Source organism: Pagrus major, chromosome 14, assembly GCF_040436345.1.
Source record: "Pagrus major chromosome 14, Pma_NU_1.0".
Taxonomy (NCBI): Eukaryota; Metazoa; Chordata; class Actinopteri; order Spariformes; family Sparidae; genus Pagrus; species Pagrus major.
The window spans coordinates 10,280,392-10,306,367 of record NC_133228.1 but is presented as its reverse complement, the minus strand read 5'-3'; the positions used below and the strand labels follow the sequence as shown (position 1 = coordinate 10,306,367).

Here is a 25,976-nt window from a genome sequence, read left to right as displayed (position 1 = left end):
ATCACCTTCCTACTCTGAGCTCATATCTTGGAAGCTAACAGTGTGGTCACTCTTCAGACGAACACTGTCAGCAAACTTCTGTGTGTGTGGGAAGTGGAGGGCACGAGCGCCGCAACCTAAGTCGCTGCCTTTACTAACGCCTGAGTGTTCATTTTAAAAACCTGGAAATAACACGGATGGACTCGCTCTTTGAAGCATCTAAAAATGTTTAGTAGACACCTAAAAATAATACTACAGATCCACAATATAAAATATCATTACAAGCCTTAGCTGCATCTGGGAGCCTACAAAGTATACCCTTCAGGGTCTGCTGTGTACACGTGTAATGCTAGTGTAGCCGACAGGCCCAGATGCACTTGTTTTCCTTCTCTTTCTGTGTGTTTGAGTCTGACACAGATGTTATTAACTCAGTCAAAGTGGTTTAATATCAGCTGTGAGAGAGGAGGAGAAAATAAAAGATAAAACAGCTGGGTGGGGGTACAGGGGGAGAAGAAACTCAGGAAAGAAAAGTATAAAGTGTCAAGTACAATTCAGTGGAGCTCAAGCCTTTCCCCAGATCCCCGTTCTGTACATTACTATGTTAGTAAGAAGAGAGACAACAGCTACACACACCCTCACACACACGAACGCTGGTTCAATCTCGCCGACTAATGCCTCTCTCTCAGAGGGGAATGAGACTGGTTAGCAGTGAGACAGATGAGTCCGCGTGTGTGTGTGCGCGCATGCTATGGATCAGTGTCCCGGGAGCTTTCATCATCGAGGCTGAAATCATTGCCGTGACAACAGGGTTTACAACCAATCATGGTGTTGATAATCACATCGGAGGACAAATCACGTCGGGTCTTCTGGTGTCTACACTCATCTGACTCCTGAGAAGTTTGCTGCCGTCTGAGAGGATGTGACCGGGTTGCAAAAAAATATCCTAACGCCGCTTTAAGTATTTGTAATTGTAATGAAGTGTGTGTCAAAGTGCTCCGAAATTTTCATGCAGATCGCATCCTCATCTTTCATCAACTGCTGAGAAAGTCAAACTACACAAAACTTTAAGTGCGTATACTCACTACTTGCATTATTTTACCCTCCCAAGTATTAAATTTAAGGTGTTTGGCTCCATTAATTTTTTTTCCTTCCTCGCACGTTTTTAATGAGCCGGTGAGACGACCCTGATGACTTTTCAACAAGAAAGCATTTGTATTCCGGGCGAGGGTTGAAAAGTACAAGTTTTCTTCAACTAATTAAGCTCAGATTTTTACAGATAAGGCAGCAGCTTTTTTTTTTTTTTTTTTTTGCATCCTTCTGAATAACTCAAAGGTGAACCCGGCTGAATCTCAGTTTTGGTGTTATTATTAAATCTTAAAAATTGTCTCTCTTAGCTTAACTGACAGAGTAGCTGTTGATTGTTTTGTTGACTTTCACGAGCCTCAGGCATTTAGAATAGTTGAAAAACTGTGGTATTTCAAAAATTCAAAGGAAGGGAGTGAAAGCTGAAAATGCAAACAAATCCGGCCTCTTGTGTCATCAAACAAAACAAGACTCTAGGTTCATGATCAGATTCTGCTGCTCTACATCACTCTCATCAAAATCAAGCAGCCGCTTTTTAATTCTACAGTTTTCAGAATAGACGCTCCTTTGAGAGAAAGACCTGGACCTTGACTTTGAAAGGTTGACCTAATGACTTCCCCCCTTGGTTCAGAAAGGCGCTCTTCTCTGAAGTATTTTCACTCTGAGGGATGGAGAGACACGGAGAAGCGGAAGAAAGAGAGGAGGCAGCCTGATCAGAATTCAGCTGGCCTTTCTCTCATTAGTATTCAATGGAGCATCGCTATCAGCTCTCCCCCTTTCATCGCTCACTCTCTCTCCCATTGACACTCGCATTCGCAATCCGGCGATGTTGCGCGCCGCTAAAGGAGTGGGGTCGTGACTTGTAATGTGCGATTTGTGTTACGTCTGCTCACGTGAGAACGATCAGATGCTTAAAAAAAAACAATGTCGGACTGCAGATGTCCTGCTGAACATCTGCCAGGCACATTAAGCTGAATACAACAAATATTTCATTTAAATAGAACAAAACTACTCAACATGTAGTTCATGTGTCTGCAGTGCAACAGAGTGCGGGTCATGTGTATGTATGGTATGTATTTATGTGAATGTGTGTGTATAGTAAGTACTTTGTGCATTGCTCTAGTGCTCCTGGATGCCTGGGGCTAGACACCGTGTACTTCCCCCTACTGTACTTCACTGCCCCGGGCTCTTCAGGAAAAAATGGAAGCTTCCCTATGGAATAACATCACTGTCTTCTGGCTATACATGACTTGTAGTGGAAATGAATGTATGCTGAGGATAAAACAGTCTCCCATAGTTTCTTTATTTTAATAAATTTTAAATGCTTGACATCAGTGGATAGATTTATTACCTGAACCAGATAATTAAAGAAGTGATTCACCGCTGGGAAGATGGGCCTAGCATAAAACTGTCTCTGCAGCAGGAAGACACAAATATTTTTTAAATTGGTCCTCATAACCAGAGAAAACAGAGAAAAAGGGCAGTGGTATTCCCCTTTGCTCAAACGGTAGAAAACCAGAATTACTGATGGTACAGGGCTGCCAGTTGCTGTGAGTTTTGCCATCACTGAATCTGTACTTAGAGAGACCGCTAATGCTAGCTAGCTAACCCTCCACTGTGAAACACGAGATGAACACAGCAGTGTGTGAGTGGAAGCTGCCAATGACTCAGCAGGTGTTGAAATAATAAAGGTACTAACTTTCGCAAGCTAGGCTTCGACTTTGCGAGTGGAAGCTAGTTAGCCTAGCTTCCTAACTGCTTAACATATAATGTGGTCTCCTAAAAGTTAAATATGTAAAAGGGCAGAGTTCCTAAATCATCAATCTACATTACCAGTGCTGTGTGGTCAACATATCAATGTTCGTAGGCTATACAGGGTTATAACGTGCTCCAGTCAGTACAATTCTCCTAGCAAAGCTAACGAAGGCTACCTTTAGATTTGACTAAACAGCTACTTTCAAACACCCACCCAAAATCTTGTGGAAAAAACACAAATATTTTCAAAAATGGATTTATTGTATTTTTAAAAAAATCATATTCAACTGTGCCACAGCCTTGGGCTTTTTACACTGCACAAGGGATCCTTGCTGATTTTTGAGATGCAGGGTGTTTTCGAGGTGCAGAAAATTGAAATAGTTTGAGAATCTCTCAGAAACGACCAGCTGACATTAATAAATCTCACAGCGCTCAGTTGGACTTGATACATAAAATGTCTGTGTGTCAAATGAGATGTAGATGGATAAGTGGTAGGAGGGAAATTTACCATGTGCTACCATGTCTTTATGAATCAACAACAGGCACTAATTGCTATGCTACAGGAAAAGGACCAACCACCGTCTAATCAAGTGCTGCTTCGAGTGTTACAGCCTTTCAGCAACACACCCAAACAAACGACGTACACAGGAGCGCTCTCACGCATGCTCCGCCACACAAGTGCACACCCACAGTGACTGAGGAGCTTCATTAAGAGCATATTTCTGCGTGCGAACCATCTGCTGGCTATCACTTCTGTTGGGCTAATGACTTTAATACGGTTTAATTGCATACATCTCGCTGTCAGGGGGGAACGCTGCGCTCACTCCACTCCACACAGGTGGCAACACTTCACGCTGAGAGGCCACAAGTGTCTGTGGGAATGAGTCAGTGCGTTTGCTTGAGAGAGGAAAGGAATGTGTGCAATCCATGAAATTCGATGTACGTTTGCCGCGTGTTCGGAGGTTGCGGAAAGGATGTGTATGCAAATGGAAAAACGAGAGAGAGATGTAACTACAGAGTACACGGAGATGCCTGTTTGTCACGGTGTGTGTGTCAGTGTTATAGGAAGAAATCAGTGAAAAAGATGACAGTAAATTGAAGCTACAGGCAAGACAGAAAAGGGACACAGAGATGTGTGTGTGTGTACGTTTGGTGTGTGTGTGTGTGGTTAATCGGGCATGAGTGTCCATTTATCCCACAATACTAACAATCACATTGATCCGCCATTACTGTGTACAGTAAGCTACAAAAAAAAAGTAAAAAGGCAATTAGCTCTCCATCTCCTGCGCTTGGCAAGGCTTAAAGTGGTTAATGGCTATTGATACTGAGGGGAAAGCAGATTGTCAATAGAGTCGGTGCTCAGGCTCTTTCTTCAAAAAGCGAATGGGATTACATATAGGTTACACAGAGAGGCAAGGCCACCGTCAAGTAGAATTTACATGCCGTACTTATAGTTATGGTTTTTTTGACCTGTGCGCGGCTCATTCAATACACTCATATGCTCATCTACACTCCACCTTTATAAAGCCACACATTCACCTGGGACAAAGCAGCGGCTGATAAACAAGAAAGACACCGCGTTTTGAACTTACCAGGGCGGTTTTACAGTCGGATCTGTGAGCACTGAGTTGGATCGGACTGCGCTGAATATTAGTTAAAAGAACTGAGGCCTCAAATAGAGGCAAAGAGAGATATTACTTTACATATTATCAACACAGTGACTGGAGCTATCTGCGCTAATGGTGGCTTCTGCTGAACTTTGCTAGCAGCCACACACACATGCACATGGACACAGATAAAACACACAATTAAAGCCCACTCTTCCTGTGAGCCAAACAGTCTATTTGCTGGCAGAATGAGATGGTGCTAAGTGAAGTGAGTGCAATGACTGCCCAAAGTCCTGCGAGGTGCCTTGCTGTCTTTCCTGCGGTGACAACTACAGCTCCCTGCAGCAAGCACTGAGAGCCCTGGAGAAATTAATGGGGGGAGAGATGACAGGTGTTGATGCGCTGAAACATGCCAACAGACACACATCTGTGGCTAAAAATGGCAATCAACTGAAGTAACTGTTGTTTTTCTTTGACATGTATCATTCCACCTCCGACCTCCTTCAACCACACACATCTACATGAACACACACACAGTGATGAGGTCGCGCACACATACAGTCACCTGCGTGTGCAAACACTCCAGGTAGTGGATGGTGGTAATGGTGTTTTGCAGCACCCCGAGGTGTAATGGGCCTAGGCACTGCTCTGTCGGGGCCATTAGCTTTCTGTAGTTCGTATAATTACACAAAATGGGCACTCTGGCAAACAGTGGGTGCTAATGTAGGAGTGAGGCGCTGTAGCATGTGGAGGTAAGAGCTGACATAGGATGGCACAGCCAAGTTGTCTTGTAAAAAGGTTGGCACGTAAAAAGCTAAGCAGATTAATAGAGTGGCAGCACAGTCCCGTGTGGATGACACACCTCTGCTGCAGCAGCATAGGATGTGTTACAGCATAATGCCAGCGGGGGCTCTCAGCTTTACACGGGGAAACTGGTGTGGCTGAAGCTGATAGAGGCTTTGGGATTTAATGTCAAGTCACACTGTAACCAGGTAGTTCAGGTTATTATCCGCCATGCATACAGCCCTGTTCAGAGGAGTACACAACATGGAGATTTACAACATCCGTACAGTGCGTCGGACGGTTCTGGACTCCACTCTATCCCTAAAGTACTGATAATGGACACCTCCTAGGCCATTATCCTGCTTATACCATGGTCACTTAGCAAAGAAAAGAAATTAGGACCATCTATGTTGTATTTTTATGTGTTTTTCGATCAAACTAAGACGTTTTTTTCACAAGCAATAACTCTGTTTACCTGGCAACACCTGAGAGTTTGACTATTAGCTGCAACAATCCCCTGAAGGTTCTTATGCAATGGAGACTCAACGCTTTGGCTCAGTTATTTGCCAGAATGCTCACACCATGCTAGCAAGATTCATCGTCAATAACACTGAATACGGCTGACAAATAGCAAACGGGATGTGAGATGATTGCTTGTATTCAGTAGCACTGAAGGACTACACTCGGCTTTGCAAAAAAGATATTCACATCGTCTTTTTTCATCAAATTCATTTTTAACATTGAGGTGTTAGAAGCCAGCTGATGCCAGCGCCCCTCATTTTAGATCGTCGGGCATTAATTTAGAACGGTGAACACACAGTGTTTTATAGATGTCGGTTGATCAGAGGTTAATTGACACCCTGCAGCCAATTCTAATCAAGTATTAACCCAGAACTTCATATAATGTCTGTTCTATCACAACCATTAAATATTATTTTTATTCTGCCTTGGCATTTTATTCAGAAAAGCACATTTCTGCAGCGTCAATGTGCAAAATACAGCGACAGAAAACTCCCTGTAATCATGGTTTGGCAGGGTTATATGCCTTTGCATCACTAATCAATGCAGGCTACAATAGATTTTAAAAGGTGGCATACATACAGTATATCCTATAGTCTTCCAGATTAGGTAATATATTAATATTATATGTATAACTGTAACACTGTATGCTCCAAGGAAAAATTAAGTCTTTCAAATTAAACATCTTTGTTCATTCATGAGAGACGTTAACAGCTGCCTGTAGGGAAAGTCGGGAGGTTTGAGGAATCAAGAGCTTATACCTTCCCTTTTTTTCACAGCAGCGATTCCAGCTTTACTCTGTGAATCAATTGTTATATTGTCACCGGGACGTTGTGTGACAGAATCAACACAAATAAAGGTTAATTACAACAACTGTGCTCTGTGTCCCAGTGCTCTGTTCACCAACAGCTGCAGTATTTTCAGCAGCCACATTTACAATACAGTCGTTCTCATTCACGTTTTTTTGTCAGACAACGGACCAGATATGAAAAAGTGATGAAAACGTGGACAGACAAACTGATAACAAGCAGTCACTCCCAAGCTGCTACACTGTGAAGGAAAAAAACAAGGATAGTAATCTCTGAACCTGACATTAAGATGCACCAAGTTACCTTGAAGTTTGGTTCAGCACCTTGGACAGAGATTATTGATTCAAGTGTGATTCAAGTGTTGTGTTTACTGGACATTTATGGGACTTAGTAGGTGTACTTCTAAATTCTGTGTTGTACTGGTTACACATTCATAGCTATATACAGTTAAGTTTAGTACCTACACTTATCGAACAGTAGAAATGTATTCCTCTGTTCGACTAGTGGACCACTGGTTCAACCATCCCACATTTGGCAGCAAGGCTCAGCCCCCACAAAAACCAGCAGCCGTGTATAAATTCCCAAATCAGTTTAAAATCAGACGTCCACAGCTATGAATGACTGAATGGTGTTTTTGTATGCCGGATCTGTTTGGGCAGGGAGGTTTTAAACAGGATTTATCCAGTCAATACAAACAAAGACTAAATTGGGAAAAAAAATTAAATACATTATTCAAGCAACAGCAGCAGTATAGAGATGTGGGTCACCTGCAAAATTTGCTGAAATCGATGCAAAACGAGTGTTTGTTCAACCAAAGTGGCTCTGCTCACATACTGCACTCCCAGGTTGATGGGAGAAAGCAATCAAATGTGATGACATGCAATCACAGACTCGATTTTAATAAAATTAATGTTTGAAGTTTGTGGTTTTTATTTGCTTTAAGTATGTATTAATCCCCACACTGTAATATAACATACAGAGATCTATTGGTACAGTAGGCTGCAATAATTCAACTTTTTGCTGACGGTAAGAGATTATAATTATGAACCATATAGTTTGCTGCTCCTGTAGGATATGAAACTGTAGTCAGACAGTGGATATGCTGCATGCAGATACAGTCACAAGTCATTGTGTTGCCAAACAGCCAGCAGGCGGGTAGATTAGCTTAGCACAAATCCTGGAAACGGGAAACAGCTATCTGGCTCTGTCCAGTTGACCCATCATAAGTCGCGCCCCCCTTAGTTACTGTTGCTAGGCCGGACAAGCTTGACAGTCAAAAACATGGCGGTGTCGGTCCTGTTTAGCTGGTTGCTGTAGTGTTTAGTAGATAGTTTCTGGGTGTCGGGCAATATAGCTTCAAAAAGTCGACAGCAAGGATTACAGGGCAAAATGACACAAATTGAGGCAAAGTTATACTGGTCTGAATGAAATGAGAGAAGTCATCCGGTCTTTGAGTGGCAGCTGGAGATGTTACCTTTGAACAAACATAGGTGTCTTTGGTGATGGTGAGGTCTACCATACGGCGGCTACTAGTTTGACCATGTAAAAATGAGAAGCGGCTGGTTGATCCCAGTTCTAATCTGCTCTTTGGGAAAAAATATATCTGGTTTTGGAAACTGAATAAACACAATGCCTTCTCTAAGGTCGAGGTGTTATTTTGTGTTCCAGTCTTTATGTAAAGCTAAGGTCACAGGCTCCTAGCTGTAGCTTTGTATTTAGCGTGCAGAAATGAGGATGGTATTGATCCCCTCTCCCAACTCTGCAAAGAAAGCGGATAAGTGTATTTACCATAATGTTTTGGCATTCTGATAAAATCAACTAAGATCCAAACAAAGCTAAGACAATAGTTTTTGCTCTATTGAAATTTCATGTAGCTCTGAAAAGCACTGGCGGAAACAAAAGATGAATGTGTAAATAAATCGGGGCAGTTTTCCTGTTTAACATTCATGTATTCCAAACATGCTTATTGTCAGTCCAATATTGTGCAAACCAAACTAATTCATGAAGTCCTGCAACGTCCTTAATAAAAGAAAAAAGATAAGGAGACATGTGGGATGTGGGTACAACCTTTGGTGATTTAAATACTGTGGGAGTGTGAACAAGATTAAAGCCTGAGAGAGTGATGACAGATTGGCTGAAAGCTTTCAGTACTCATGAAACCACAAACGTGGGCGTTAGTGTTGAGGTTATCATTTGGATACTTAAAACCCTGCTGACACCTCATCGTAAGAAGTGGTTTAATGGTTTTATTTAAAGCTAAAAAATAAAACAGTAAATAGATATCCATCTATGAGAGAGGGGACTTGCTCTCCACAGTTCACAGTCAGTGGACTACAGCTTGAACACACTCTGTACCAGTCAATGCCTCCTCAATGACAAGATCATAACCTCTGGAAAAATGTAGCCAGTAAGTACTAAAACAGTTGTCTGAGCTTCCTCTGTGTATCGAAGCAATTAAAGTGATATTTCACTCAGCTTGAGTAGTTCCACTTTTCAACACGTTCAACTTTAAAGTTCAAGAGCAGTCGATATCTAACCATTTGCCCCTTCTGCTTCGACCATTACCACCAAGATCTGCCAAACATTTGTGTTTTCACACCGTTTCTAACAGACAAAAACAATCCAATTGTTGTATACTGTATATATGATTGTTGAATACCATGTTAACAAAAATTGGCAATGGGCACCGTACCATGCAGGGGCCCTCTGACCTCTAACACACTAAATACTATATAAAGAAAAACAGTGCTTAAAAGCAGTTAAACTCCAGCCGTCACCCACTGCCAAGTTCAGTGAGGTTAATGCCACCCTAATCCCTAACCCTAATAAAGAGTTCGTGATCCCTGCAAACCCCGGGAGGAGAAACGCCTCAGCTCTCACTTCAACCACATAAGAGCATTTAGATTTAAAATTCACTATTTATGTCTCAGTTCATGACCCAGACAGTTCCACAAGTCTTTTTTCCCCCTGAAAAATCTATTCTTCCCTCTTCTCCTCCTTCTGCTGCAGTCTGTTTATTCCTTACAAGCGGGTCGATATTGCTGTTTATGTGGCATTTTTGTGTCTTAACTGAGTTGGCATGCAGTTGGCTTATGGGTTGACGGAGCAGCTCCTGTTATTCTGTTATCTTCGGGGGGGAAAGTTATAAAACTGACTTTTCCTATCTCTATTTGCCTCTTTATTGTGGATGAACCTCAGCCAATGATAATGTTTGTAATGACACTCGAGTTAATCGTCCCACGCGCGATTGTTTTGAGCTGATAAATGCTGTAAAGAGACTCTTGGCAAACTTGAATGCGCTGATCAACAGAGGAGCAGCAGCAGCTAATACACAACTGCACACTTTTACCGCAAACACACACACATTCACTGACTTACTTTATGTCTACTCCATGCCATACCATGACTGATCACTACAGGCTCTCCAAGCAGCTTTGGTCATCAAAAATCGTACACCATGATAATTCAGCGTTCTCACCCACGCAAGTTAGCTTTCAAGCAAACTTCAGCTGTCAGTGATTGAGAGCTTGTAGTTGGAGGGAGATCAGTGAAAAACGGATGTCACAGAATAAAAGGCAGGATGGGGTGGAGGGCTACATAATTACTTCCACCAAATTAATTTCTCTTCTTTCCTCTCATTTTTTTTCTCTTCACCTATTGTTTTGGCACAAATAGATTCATATGCCACATCAGGCGCGGCACTCAATCAACGGGGTGATTATTAAAAGTTGTTTACCAGGGGTGGCCTTGTCTCTCTTTCTACACTATTGACTACAGTGCCATCCATCAGAGAGGCTGCAAAAGCCCTGAGAGGGTGTGCTCAATAAAGGCCAAGTTTGAGAAGAAAGTTAGAGGGGGGGAAATGAGGAGGTCGTGTCATGATAAATGGGTGAAAACGGCGGAATTAATTAGAGGAGGGATCCGGCTCTTTGCTGGAAATTGCAAGGTGGTGATCTTGACTTGCTGTTGGTCATGCGCACACATGCGGTGAAGAAGCTCATCAGAGCCTCCACATGGAGGAACAAACTCCATGTGGAAACTGCACATAATGGTGGATACTCAAGCCAATTAAAATTAGCTTGTAATGTTTTTGTGATGAAGATCTGGAGACAGATCTGGTATTTTGACCAAAGCTTTGGTGGGTAGATTAAATCCTTTTCAACGTATCAAATAATAAAATATACATGTGCATGAAAAATGCATTGCAGTAAAGACAGAGAAAAGTTATTTTTCCAGTAGAGGGCCCTGTGAACTACATTGTTTACAATACTGTGCAGCCTTTGCAAAATAAAACATCAAGAGTGACCAGATGTCCTGATTAAATCGTGAGAGTTCCAATTTCCAAGCATTTGTCCTGGCATCCTGACAGAGAGACACTTTGTTCTGATAATCAGACTGAATACATTTTGTTTTACCGAAAAAAACTAAAGACTAAAGACATTCTAATGAAATGGGTCACCAAGCAAAAACAACGGCTTTGTTAGGATAATGGTCGGGGTGAACTCAAAACGGAGGGAAAAATACAATAACTACGTCTCTTTGTCTTCTGTCAATAAGCAGGACAGTGGCATTGATGTAGTAAAGACAGGTGGACATGATCTGCAGCTACAGCCTCCAAAAGAACGGCAACAGAAAGACTTATCTATAGACAGATGGTAGAGTTCAGACGCTGACCCAATCAAAATGACACTTATTCTGGAAGTTAGTCAATTGTCTATAATTGTTTTAACAGGAAACAGATGGGCAAAACAAAGCTGCACCACTTCACTTGGACAGAGGATATAAAAAGTATTCACACTCTAAAGAAAAATTGCACGTTTTTGAAATGCAGTGCTACATTTGATTTTTCAAACATAAATCCAAAGGAGACAAAAAAAAAAGAGTTAATTATGAGAACATGGGGACTCTAGCTGTGTTCAAAGTTAACTAATCACATACAAAATCATGCTTGTAGGTAAATAACATACACCTGCCATCAAGGAACGTCATTCTGACTGAAACCAGATTAAAGTCAGCTGTTGCTGTAGGGTTTGCATTCTACCGGGAGAGCCGAGGTCCGCAGAGAGTTACCAAAGCTGTAACTGTTGAAAAGGACCAATCAATGGAGGGAAATGAAACAATATTGAAGGCATGTGTAATAGCTATCACCATGAAAGTATGTATGTGGATATGTATATTGTAAGATTCCATACATTTTAAGACAAAAAATCGTGAATAGGTTAAAAGTTTTAACGAATATTAACACCATGAAACTTGCGCAGTTGATAACTAACATAAAGCCTATTATATTTCGACAAGTTTCAGACATTTTATGTTTAGATATGGAAATGAAGCTTTCTAATTTAATATTTTGCAATTTGCATACATTTCCAGAACAAAAATCTGAAGTAAGTGTCTATATAAGACGTTTTCTTTCCCCTAGTCTGAAAGAAGCCATGTTATGGAAGCAAAACAGGCCAAAATCTCAAAATTGAGCAGTGCTTGAAAAAATGTTGTCACCTGCTGTGTCTCAAACTCGAGCCAACCTGCTAAAAGGACACAGAAAACTGTTCTATCATTATACAATGTTTCCATCTTCTCTACAATTAAAAAAATCCTAAACAAAGTTGTGTTCCCAGTCACTGTGATTGAAATAGTGCTGACATTTCCAGAACACACTGGTTCTTCTGGAGCGCCCCCCCCCCCCCTTTATTGCCAAGGCAGCCTAACCCAAGGCGCTCTCCACACATAACTGATCTGAGGACAGACGCTGACATTTACAAAGGTCCACAGTTTTTCACACACCATTAATTAAAGTGAAAACAAACCTTTGTCTCCCTCTTTCGCTCTTCCACCCCTCACTTTTCCTTCCTCACTACAGCTCCCCTGCATGTCTCTGGGAAAACTGAAGTGACAGTGAGATTCCATTTACACAGAACTAATAGGTTTGCATTCACATAAACGCTTGGACTCACATTAAGGAACACGATGGGGATCCTCACGAGGGGGGCCATTCAGTGACGCTTGCTAATGAAATCTCAGGGACACGCCATTAGACGGCCCAGATCAAGAGGTTCCACTGATGGCCATGAAATCCATGCTGACAAATAATGCTTTTGGTTTTGTTTGTGAAAGGATAATAGTGCAAGCATGTCCTTGCGAGTTTGTCGATTAAGTTAAATGCTGCTTGACCTTGGACATAAAAAACTGAATCGCATATACAGCCTTACATCCTTAAACATGCTACATACAAAGAAATATATGTTTTAGACTAGTTACAGTTAGCTAGCTCTCACTAGTTGATCCCTGCTTTTATTGTTCTGGGACATTTTAATTCTAAATATCTGATTGAGAAAATAAAACATTGCATATGGTCGAGGGAATGAAAAATTTAGTACTACAGGAAATCATACAGATTACGGCATTAATGGGGTACTGACGCATAATTGAGCACCCAGCTGTTTGTTTAATCACCTTTTATTAAGGGCAAGGACTAATGTTTGTACCCACTCTGCCTCTTAATTGTAATGATGCAAGCGTAGGCAACATGTCTGAGAGGAAAACAGACTATGAAACAGGTTTGTAGAGGTGGGTCTTACATATTTTATGTAAAGTTAATCTGATGCATAATAAACTACAAAAAATGTCAAGAGGTTTTACGTGTCAAGGTGTACACATTGTGTTGGCTCTGGACTGGGTACTATAACGAGAAATTTCACTGGCAACTGAACTGAATAATTTGTGAAAATTGTACTGGCCTTGTTTGAATGGATTTTTAAAGCAAAATGAAGTTTATACAGGCAGAGAAAAATCCCCGTTCAAGCACCAGAATATATTGCAGTTGTGACAATATGAGTAAAATGAAGTGCACCACGTGGAGTAGTCCTTTATGAGAGTGTTATTTTACAAACAAATTGCAAAATGGCAAAATTGCAAAAGCAGCCATGATTCACTTGACATTTGTACCGAAACCTGACAAGAACCCTCATCTACCAACATTTCTGGCTGCTGAGTTGAGGTTATTACTCAATTTCAAAACATGAAAAACTTTGTTATTTGCTGCATCTGAACCTTCAGGGTTTTGAAAAGCAGAACGGTCCCATTCTGAAATGTTCAGGTCGAGGTAGAGCTCCGCAATCAAGCAGCTCCACATATGCAAGCTTAGAGACCTGAGTGCAGATGATTTTCATAGTCATTTCGTCGCAGCTCTGCAGTGGCCCTGTTGGTGTCTGTAGGCAGACTAATGGGAAATGGCACTGACTGTGCTGGTCTGACTAAAAACTGTACATACCTGCATAATATCTCCCACCTTGCCCGATGCTGTGTGCTCTGTTTGTGTGTCCAAAATAAATGTGTATGACAGGTGAATATGAATGTGTGAATAATATGGTACGGTGTGAGAGAGAATTGTTTGTGTGCATGTTTATGTTGTTGCGTCTTTGAGTGACAGAGAGAATGTGTGAAAATGTGTGCGTTGGTGCACGCTCTAACTTATCCATGCAGTCCAGGCCTGCGGTTAGCCGTAGTGTGCTAGCTGAGGTGGAACGGTGGAAGGCAGATTGCTTGGGGAGTGCCATGCTCCTTTTGCTTTTCATTTAGCAGCTTAACCAATCCCACAACCAGGAGAGGAGATTCACAGTTACTCTCCTTACTAAGTTTGATAACAATGCATGAGTTATCCTTTTTAAATTACTTTCTGCATGCATATTTTAATTAAAACTATTAAAGTGAATCAATCATTCGTGTTCCCTCTTAGGACCCCAAGCATGTAACTCGCCAGCAGTTTGTCATACACTGCTGCGCCCCGCTTTCTACATTTTACATTAAAGACAATTAGCTCACACTTAATACAGTGAGTGACTGCCGCTGCAGAGCCTGAGCAGATTTAGAGAGCTGTATGTGTTAAATAAAACTGCCTCAAAAGAACAACTTGTTTTTCCAACTCCCACGTTTGCTTTTGTGAGTTTAAAAATGTTCAATGTGATTCCTCCACAGCTTTGAGAAGTGGTGAAATCTATGACGAGGTAATGTATAAAAGAAATGACTGTATTTCACGAGCACACAGGTTCCCAACGTGGCAAAGCAAATTCAATCAAAACAGTCATTTACAGGAAACAACAAGCTGGTGAAGTTGCATTGTGCTAACTAGCTGCTGCAAGTCTAGTTACCCTGCAGGCTTGAAGAAATTGGACTTAACATTTGATTGTAATAATGAATAGATTGATGAGAACAGGTTGAAAACCTTTATTGTATTGCTGGAAGCATGTGTTGTTTGTGTGCATGCATGTTCTAGGCTGAAAAGGCAAGACTGATCACCCATCTAAAACGATATCTGAACAAAATATTGTGGTAAGCCATCAATTAGATGCTGGGATATTGCACTGCATGAGCGAAAACTGTGACCTGCTGGTGGCAGTGGAAGAAAACTCACTGAAGTCAGTCGGCTTCATCCTCTGGGGACCACAAATATTTGAGCATAATCTCATCTATCCAATCGTTCCTGAGATATTCCAGTCCTCCGTCTGGGCCAAAGCGGTGGCCCTACTGACTCAAACACTTTGTCATCCTCTACATATGATGCCAATGAAGTGTCAAGTGTAGGGAATAAAGGAAGGAAAAGAAAGACCAAGAATAAGTGGAGAAGAGACAGAATGAAACATGAAACGAAACGGAGCGACAGAAACTCAAAGAAAGACAGAAAGAGAAAGAAAGGCAGACATGAGAGGAAAAAGGGGATGCCGTGAGGGTTGCTGGGTAAAGCGTGTGGAGATAAGAGCTGTTTAACAGGCATTTAAGAACCTGGCAGGCCAACGTTTGAACTCTGAGGCTCAGTGGATCTGAGGCAGAGATCTCTTGGAATTAAACCACTAAAGCTGAGAAGAGAAGAAATCTTTACTTTTTCTCTTTCCTCACTGACGCTAATCTGTTAAAAAAGAAAAGTACTTAGCAAATTTGTTTTATATTTGGTTGATCAGTATGCAAAAATGAACAATTTTCCTTTCAAAGCCGTAAACCCCACAAGACCTTCAAAATGTGCAAGAACATTCACAATGACATTCAAAGTAACATTTACAAAGTTTGACTTTGATATCACATTTTGTTATCGGACTATATATATATATATATATATATATATATATATATATATATATATGTATATATGAATATGTACTGTACTGTATGAATCCAGTCTGTGACACAGACAAACTGAGCCAGACAACACACACACACACACACACACACAAAGGACATCTGTGTTCCATTAAATACAGACAACAGACTTCCATTAAGACATAAACAAATAGGCGATGAGAGCTCATTTGCTGTATACTGGGCAGGAGAAAATGCCAGGATGACATTTGGCTGTGTCTATTTATGAGTATGTATGCCTTTGTGTCTGTGTGTCTGGGAGTGAAAGGCTTTTAGGAGGGCCATGGAGGAGACCACACTCCTGCGAGAGACAGGAGAAACAAAGTGTGAACCTTTACTATTGTTTTAATGATGGAATTAATGCTACGATCCAGCATGTATCCAACAGCAGGTAGAAACTATGTCCACACAGATGAAGTGTTGAGTTTGTGAAGTTTCTTGCTTTCTGTGAGGGGTATATACTATTCCCACTGTGTAATATGTTTATTTATTTAGGGGTTTGGAGTCATGAACTACTACTGCAGTAAAGTTTAGACTGTCTACGGGGGGTGTGCCTGAGTGCATGTTGGAGAGAGCCACAGTGGACTCTTAATCTATGAACTGAGACAGAGAAGCATTGCAAAACAAGACTAAAATATCTACCGCCCTGGTGGCATGCTCACAGTAAGTGATAACATGCTGATGCCAAGCAAGTATAAAAGAAAGTTCAGCATATTGGTTTTGCATGTTAGCATGCTACCATTTCCTAATCAGCAATAAACACATACTACAGCTAAAGAGAGGAAACATTTTGACCTGATGATGCCACTAGATGAAAATCATCACCACAGTCAAAAGAGTTAATAGTCTGGGGACCATGAATGTTACACCAATCTATCAAGTAGAATTTTCACTGGATAAGTGAAAACTTTGACCTGATGGTGGTCATAGATGAAAGATCAGGCCAACTGATATCAGTACCAAATGTCATTCCAATATATTAAATAGTAGTTGAGAGATTTAATCAAAGTGAACAAGATTCCTCCTCTGGGGACCATGATTGCACAAAATTACAAGGCAGTCAATTAAAGAGTCGTTGAGACATTACATTCAAAACCACAAATGTAAAACTAATGGGGCACAAGATGAAAAGTTATAGAATCAACAAGGTCATTTGGATTCATCCATTAGGGACCATGAACAACTGTACAAAATGTCATGGCAATGGCAAGACAGCCATTAGTTTGGAGATTCTTTGGTCCGGTGGTAAACTGGCAGATGGACTGGCACTGCCATTCCTAGACCCATGCTGCTTGCATGGTTAAGAAGCAGAGAGGCGGAAATTACAGTTACAGAGATTAAAGGTGCCTTTTTTTTCAAAGTAGTGTGTTTAGTCACAAGCCTCTTTCATACTTGTGGGTGCAAACATTCTGATCTTAAAAAAAAAAACTAAGCTGACATAGCACTCTTAAAGTTGGTGGTGTCAAAGAGCTCCTGGAAGTCATTATGATTTTGATGTCTGCCCATTGTTGACTCCCCCAGAGCTTCTATCTGCTCTCAGTATGCCCGCCTGGTCTTGTTCAAATAATGAACATTTCCATTTTTTAACGCAAGAGTGGACACACTGTAACTAGACAAAGGCTAGCAAGGCTTTTCTGCACGTGGCTCAAAATGCTGCAGAAATCCATTTAAAAAACCTATAACCATCATAAATTCAATCTGAAGTAAAAGTAGAATCTTATTTGAGTTTAAACCTGAGTGAGGGGAAAAGGGGAAAGTAGAGTATGAAAGTAAGAACAGATGAGTCAGTTGATGTCTCATCTTCACACTGACAGCCTCCAGTGTCTCACTCAGTGGGCGAATCAGCTTTAATCAACTGGCTCCATCTAAAGACAGGTTCTTGAGATCTGTAACCCTCTGACACTGTTGAAGACTTCTTTCTGATTTATCACATGGTGGGAGCGACATAAAGATGGAGTGGTCCCCTTGTATTAGTCGTTATTGTATGTTCTTTCCCATCTTTTCTTCGATGTAAGACCAGAAAAGAACTTGAGTAAGACTGTGCAGGTTGTCTGAATGACAAAAAAGTTATTTCTCGTTCAAGTGAGAAATAATAGTAACTCTGCAGAGTTTGTAATAAATAAACACTAGCTAACTGACATCAGTGACAATGTGACTGCTACTGTGATCCCAGACGTCATTCAAAGTAATTATCTTTCTCTACTTAAACTGAGTGGGAGACTTGTCATGACATGTTTGACGAATTTACGCTCCACTTCAGAAAAGCTTTTTTAACTGGCAGCAGGACATGGAGAGTCACTTTATCTAATTATGCTTTTACTCAACACTAACTTGCAGGTCTGTTTTTAAATGAAAGTTACTGCGTTTAAAATAACTAAGAAGAAAGAAATTCTCATTAAGTTCACATATCTGGTGTTATCAACATCAACCTCTGAAGGCATTTCTTATTGCTGTGTCCAATTCGAGAGGTAGTTATAGCCTTTAAGCTTCAAGCGTGTGCAAACTGCAGCCCTTTGTCGGCTTTAATTAATCAACTATAACATTGCTCAGAGTAAAATTGTCTATTTAGAATAATGGCAGAGAGGTATGACACAAAAGTGTGCTACACCATTAATGGGCTCAAAATATAAAAACCTCCACTGCCCTAATCTGTTCTTACTTCTCCAACCGCTCTTGCTACCCTGTCACTGCCTCCCTATACGCCTCCTCTTTTCCTCTAATCTTCATGAGGATGGATACTTTGCCCTTGGTGCACAACTTTGTAGTCTGGGTGTGTGATAATACAGGTAACCACACAGTTCACAGACAGGAAAGAATAGATTGCAACAGGTATGATGAAGAAAGAAGCGAATGTACATTAATGCTAAATGACGGAAAACAGAATATTACATTGTGGAATCTGCAAGTTCAGACATGGACAATACATAATCATTGTAAGAGTTACAGGAATAATAGAGAGAACTGAGCTCTAACTTTTCTGCCAATCAACTGCTACACTCCAGTCGAGTAGGTGGCGGTAATTCACCTGTAGGCTGGTTTGCCAAACTGAAAGAAGTAAAACTTAAGGTAAACTTGTTGTTGCCATATTAAACTGCATTTCATCGTCTAACGTTACGTGTTCCTCTGAACAGAAACTGTCAGTCCTGCCTTGTGTTTAGCTCCGTTACCTGTTCATTCTGTTAGCCAAACACACTGGAGGACTGCTGCCGACCGGTTGCTAAAAGCAAACTAGCGCTCTTCCTGCCGATTTCAACACCCATTTGTTGTTCTCAACGTAGCTTTATCCAGGACAAAATGAATTGTGTCTCCGATAAATAGTGTTCACGGTGACTTTTCAGATTTAAGTGGATAACATTTTTTAAGGTCTTGCAATAAGTAGATTGCCAGCAACTCTAAGCTACAATTAGATAATGCTGTAGAAACACAGATAATTATAGTAACAGCATGAGAAGACATGCTCCGTTGTAGTCAGCACTCTGTTTCTATCGTCCCCGGGAAGAATGGTGCGCCGTTAGTTTAGAGCCCTGATTTGAGATGAAGATCAACAGGACTCAGCTGAAGGACACCAGTACAGCAGGTCTGTTTGCACTAATGACTAATATATGGTATTTCTATTTTCCTCACATCTGTTTGTTTGACTTATTTCTTCTTCTATTGTGGCTTTATTTAATGTTTCTATTCGAGAGTAATGAAAAGAAGCTAGATGTGAAAAGATAGCAAGAGGAAAGCACAACAGGGAAGTAGAGAAAATGTTAAACAGAGAGAAAAAGCTCACTATAGAACTGAAGGACTGTGCACAAAAAAAAAAAAGTAAAACTAAAGAGCAGCCAAAGAGCAGAGCTGATGTTTGTATGTGATCATATTAGACTGTGTTGCTACTGTTAAGAAGCCAGGTCCCCCAGTGAGCTGGCAACCAAAGTCACCTTCTGGCAGCTGTCTACTGTCATCTACTAATGCACTCACAACGACTTTTGAACCTCACAGTTAATGACCAGGGAGGTAATGGAGAGGGATGTAGGCCATGAACAGCTCCATGACTGCAGTCTGCTGGAGTGTTCAGATGTTCTTTTGCACACGGCCGGGACCATCTGAGCTTAATTTACCTTGATGTAAAGCTATGTACGGTATATCGCCATTAGCGTCACCAGCTGGGTATGAAAACATGCTGTATGCATTTCTTTATGTATGTATGCATGCATGCCAGCCTGTGCAGCTCACTCATAAGTAGGAGGCTTTATGGCGCCCCCTGTGTCTTGTGCACACATTACCTGAAAATCCCTCTCCTCTAGAATCTCTTTCCTCCACCTCACCAGGAAGGCGGCGCACACGTAAAGGTGGAAATGGGAGAAGCCCTCTGGTTCAGCCTAGTGAGAGAGAGAAATGACAGGTGCTGATTTACGACAAGTTTAACATTTCACAGTCATAAAATAAATGAAACCTCCATCACAGCTGTGGTAGATTATTCAAATAGAAGCTAAAGGATGTAAGGAAAGCATGGCAGTACATACAGAGTAGCTCATAGCTTCATTTAAACAGAGATTTTGATGCATTTTTACATGATGTCATACCGAAAAAGGAGAAGTGGGAAAAAGAGGAATATAAAACATTTTTCTGTCACAACCCAGAAATGTACATTTGCAGGGCGACAGAGATGAAGAAAGCTACAAATCCCTTCTTCTTTGCACTGCTTTTTTTTTTTTTTATTCCAGCCCCTCGTTACATTTGGCAGCTCACTTTTTCTATGACTCGGCAAGGAACAAGGGAATTAAAGACAGGAAAGACAAAGGATGAAATGTTCCTTGTTCTATTCATTTTTTCTCCAGAGCCCTATCACAGCGAGGATAATTACCAAGGCCTTTAAATGCAAGTGAAATGGGAGTATATGCCCCCATGCAGGCAGGATAGAATATCTAAAGTGTATCTTAATGTGTGAGTTTTTCACAATGCAATTTGGGATGCGTGTCTTGGGGTTTACTACCCCAAAGATTGTATGTTAATTTAGCTTAAAATTTGTCTCTTTTGCATGTGCATTACCCAACATGATTGAGTGGATTAAAGATAAACAAGTACACACTCACATCTCACAGTGAGAGCATAAATTTATTAATTATTCTGCAAGAGTGCCCTCTGATGTGTTTTCATTGATACTATGTGGTGGTAAAGAAGCAATGCGACATTAAAGACGACATATTACGCAAATTTTCAGGTTCTTAATTGTATCTCTGGTTACCACTAGAAGAGGTTTACATGCTTTATTGCTCAAAAAACACATCAGCTCTCTCATACTGTCCAGTGTTGCAGCGCTGTCTGTCTGAAACGCTCTGTTTTAGCTCCTGTCTCTTTAAGGTCCCCCCCTCCTGAATACTCAGTCTCCTCTGATTGGTCAGCTCACACGTGCCTGACCAAGCAACACTAACGACAACAGAGCAGCTGTGCTAAATCAATCCTTACGTGCCAAACTAGGCAAGCTAGGCATAAATTATGCAAATGTGTGACATGGTGATGTAGTGTGATGTCACAAAGTTATGACTATTGATGAGGCGTTTCAGGAGCAGTGCTGTCTGTGGGAGAGAGGAGCTTCTGGATTTTGACCTTTTTGACTCTCAGGATCTTTTACATACACCAGAACATAAATAAAAACACTGAGCGAAAGAAAAACAATGAAAATGAATAATAGGTCTCCTTCAAAGTACAATGAAATTTTGGGAAACTCACATGCAACTGCTCCTTAATCCAAAGCAACACACGTTCCAGTAATGTAGCCATGTTTATCACATCTTACTAATCATTTACAGGATTTCAATTAGAGGGTGTAGCATTACTCATTTCCACTTTGTCTGAGTAACCAAGTGCAAGTGCTGCTCTTTAACCACCATGCTCATTTGTGTACAGCAGTGAGCCATAACTCTGCAGGAATGAACAGAAACTGCCTTTTCTGCTGTGATAATTGAATTTCCCTCTAGAAACAATAAACAGATGAATAGTGAGTGGACAGATTTAAAACACACACATGGTGTTATACGAAAATAGTCAGCAAATACACTGGGTGTTACTGCATTTTTGCCTGCTCTTTATAGACAGACTGGCCCTCCCTACACCTTTTTGTTTGTCTGTTGTTTGGGTTTCCTCTTACTTTACCTCCCACTTAGCTAAACCAATGTTCAGAATTTCCCAATTGAGAGAGTGTGAGTGTGAGTGTGTGTGTGAGTGTGTGTGTGTGTGTGTGTGTGTGTGTGTGTGTGTGAGTGTGTGAGTGTGTGAGAGAGAGAGAGAGAGAGAGAGAGAGAGAGAGAGAGAGAGAGAGAGAGAGAGAGAGGAAAATAGAGAAAGTGAGTAATAGAAGAGAGATTACAGAGTGTGGTGAGGGATGGAAAAAAAACCAAAAAAAAACAGGGGTGTTTGTGAACAACGAAGCGTAGCGTGATGTGAGTTGTAAACTGGCAGGTGATTGGCTTGTTGGTCTAACCTTGCAGCTCCAATCCAAACAACTGAAGCAAGCAAACACACACTCTCTCAAACACACACAAACACAGATTGTATGAGTGGCATACGGGAGTACAATGTTTATCAGTCCCTAAAGATTTGCAGTTTTAATTTCCTTTCTTCTATGAGTTTTTTTCTCTGTGAGTGTGTGAGAGTGTGTGTGAGTTCATGGTTGAGGGCACCAATGAACTCTGAGGGAATGTGAAACTCTAAAATCCAGAGCTATTTTTTGTCTCCCCCCTCTCTCCCTCCTTTTCAATCACCCATCCATCTATCCTCTGCTCTCCCAACATGTCACCTCCTGCAGTCTCGTTCAACAATTGTCTATCACCCGCTCTTCTCTCTCTTTCTCATTAATATGACTGCGAGGAGTCATCCATAAACTAAAAAGTCATCCATCCTGATCAAAAACAAATTCTGTTAACAAGCAATCTTGATATTTTGATTTGTCACGATGGTCTCACCACTAACTTGAAGTCTTTTGCCTCCACTTGGTGCAGCAGGAATGGCAGCCTAACTAATGACAGTTTACAGTATATGACTTGCTTTGGTGTTCACTTTGATGTTTTTTAAGCAACAGGGAGAAGGAGAAATGTTAAAATGAACAAAATGCTTCCTTTGAATTTGTGCAACTCAGTTATATGACAAGTGTTTAAAGCGCAAATTTTGTGGTGCCAGTCAAAGTACACATCGCTGTTATAACGTCATGGAGGTCTATAAAGGGAACAGTATTTAGTGGGATTAGATTTCTCAATAGAAATAAAAAATCTTGTCTGTACTTGACTGGGAAGGCCTTCAATGCATTAATCAAAAATGACATTTTAGTGCTGGACCATTTAGATGCCTAATCAAATCACAATCACAACTGATTAATTGTTTTTCATTAAGCTACTTTTCCCATTTATTCATCATAAATGGACAAACTTTGGCTTTTGGACTGATTCAGATAAAACAAGCAACTTGACAATGTCATTTTAGGCTGTGGGAAGTTGTGAAAAACATAATAAAAAGTGATTTAGCAATGGCAGTAACTATCATCAGTTGCAGCCCAATTTTTAAGTCACATTGAATTATAATGCTCAAAGAGAAAGTGTCTGGATGCCCCCCAAAAAATGTATTGCCAGGAAAAAAACAGGAATTGTTAAAGGAACAGTTTGACATTTTGGGAAACAAGCTAATTTGCCTTCTTACTGAGAGTCAGCATAGCAAGCTATCTGTCTCTAACTGCTAATTGTGTGTTTATTTATATTAAACAAATGAGATACAACATGTGATTAAGGGACCTTTAGAGGTGCTGGAAGGTGTCATTTTTATCATTGGAGTGAGCCAGGCAACCCTGCTTCAAGTCTTCATGCTAAGCTACGCTAAGTTAAGGTAATCAACACGCAGCTCTTGCAGAGACCTTATAAGAGAGGAGACAAACACTTTAAAGCATTTTGAATAAAAAAGTCCTTAATGCCAGAGACAACACATATGCCGCCTCTTCCTCCCAAAAGCCAGTCGTCAACCAATTTGGTGTGGCTGCAGACGGACTTCCTACAGCTATGGAAGAAGATGATATCTACTGCACGGGAATACCAAGAAAGGTGAGGTTATTCAAATATTAGACATTAAATTTATATTTGTTCAAGTATTCTGGGGGGATAAGCTGATGGCGTGAGGTCAGGGCACTCTGGATTGAGCCAAGCTGGTGTTGTGAAACCTTGGGCATGCTTAGTAGAAGTATAACCTGTGGGGAAAAGGTGATTTCAACCTTATTTTGGGGCAAAGTCTCTGAACCATTTTTAAAGAAAAAGAATATTGGACTGTTGATTCTATACATGCAGTTTTTATTTCCCAGTGACCATTGAAAATTACGTTACAGCTCTCTCCGCATTCATTTAGATATGGGCCTGGTCTCGTTCGCCTGAAATAACTGTCCGGGGGCATTGCCAAGACGGCTGCCGAGTGGCAAGAGTTGCCTCAAAGGCCTTTGGCTCTAGCACTATATTTAACACCCATAGTATACACAAGAAAACCTAAGGTACTCAATTAATGATGGTGGCAATAACTGCTCCTTTTTATGAACATTTTCACACTGTAAAGTACGAAAAAGTCCAACTTCTCTTGGTGGAAATAATGTTACATCTCTTAGCTCTATTTCTCAGCCCATTTCTCTCTCTGTGACTTCCTCCTGCCCTATCCAACCACTGCTGCTGCTTCAGCTGAAGGCTTTCTCGTCATTATGATTTTCCAAATAAAGTTTGTCATGGGAGTCAAGGTGACTCCGTCAAACTTGTCTCTACCTCTTCTCCTCCTCCATTGTTATGCCTGGCCCTCCACCCCCCTTGTGTCAGGGCAGCCATATTGGCTGAGACAAGCGAGACTGACTGACAAGCGCTGCTGATCAAAGGAGGGAGGAAGAGGTGGGAGGGAACAGTGGGAGAAAAAGGGTGATAGGGGTACGGGGAGAGGAGGCAATGGGGAGAGGGGGGGAAACAGAAGGGGGAGTGCCTGAGAGACAGAGAGGGTGGGAGGCTAAAGGTAAACAAAGCAGGGAAAGGGAATGTAGAATACAGATTGAGAAGCAGTTTTGCAATGTCACAGTGTCTTTAAACTGCTGCGCTGGCTGTCTGACTAGTCTCATCCCTCCCAAAAAAACCCGCCTGACGTGGGACTAACTCGATACCCTGACGAACTGACTCCGGACAAGGTGAAAAGGTGACGGTGCGAGGGAGCGATGTAAAATGATGAACGAGCAGATGTAACAACTACACAGATAAAATACGATGAGCGCTGATGCTCCAGTTGTAGTTTTAAAGCTCTCTTCATGCTATACGTGTCTGAACCTGACTGTGGTAGTGATTTGTGAAAGTTGACATTAACTGTTACAAGCTGTACGAGTATTCCCTCGAGTAATTCATACCTAAGAGCTGGGATAGCGGGGAGGAGTGTGTGACTGGAGGATATATTTTAACACTATAAGGCAAAGAGGGCTGACGACTGGGATGGTAAAAGTCAGGTCATGATGCAATCCATTTTAAAAAAAGGAAGAAGGATGGAGTATGGAGGGGAAAAAATGACCAACATTTAAATTTCTTCAGCACCGTTTCTGTGTCTGTGATGTCTTGCTTTAGGCTACATTTTAAATTGCCAAGCACTGAGGTTAATCAGAGGGGAGAAAAGCAACAAAAATAATAAAATTAGAATTCCCACCTTGCCATGGATTCAGTCCATTACAGATCCCTGCTGTGTCGTTCTACCTCTCTCTCTCTCTCTCTCTCTCTCTGTGTATGTTAAATTTGAAACAAAAGACTATACAGGTGTCTGTACTGAGTGGGTAAATGCATACATTAATATTTAGTATTTATGTGAAAATTAAGATCATTTGAGGAACAACAGTAATAAGATAATTGGAAACAATCCAACGCAACGCATTAACTTCTCCATTAACGCTACCGTGGTGCAGCTTATGTTTGCTTCATGCTGAGACAGACAAAGAGGAGAATTTTGTGTGTGAGTGTGTGCAATTTTGGAAGACAAGCCGGTGTGTGGATGATCAAGGTCCGGTCTACAGAGGCCCGTCTTATTGTTCGGAGTGACCACGAGGCCAAACATTACCACAGATAGGAGAAAGAGAGGCAGAAGTAGCGAGGAGGGCCGCTTCCCCCGGGATGGTGACTCAATCTCCCTCTTATTGAGCTGGCAGGTAAGTGTTTTATTCATATTCAAGAGAGCATGTATCTCTTGTGTAGTCTGATAATTGACTTTGGCACAAATTTGTGAGCGAGCTAAAATATATCAAGCTGAAGCACCGCATTTAGAAAGGTTATTCCTCTTGGTTTTACTT

The 25,976-nt window shown here is 41.1% G+C and overlaps 1 protein-coding gene across 2 annotated transcripts in view; it reads right to left on the bottom strand.

The window, feature by feature from the left end:
* tbc1d22a (TBC1 domain family, member 22a) overlaps positions 1-25,976 on the bottom strand; it is a 127,450-nt gene that overhangs the window by 5,118 nt on the left and 96,356 nt on the right. For both annotated transcript variants that reach the window (XM_073480716.1, XM_073480715.1), the window contains exon 13: positions 19,933-20,028. In XM_073480716.1, the coding sequence (XP_073336817.1) occupies positions 19,933-20,028 (96 nt within the window). The remainder of the gene's footprint in view (positions 1-19,932; positions 20,029-25,976) is intronic.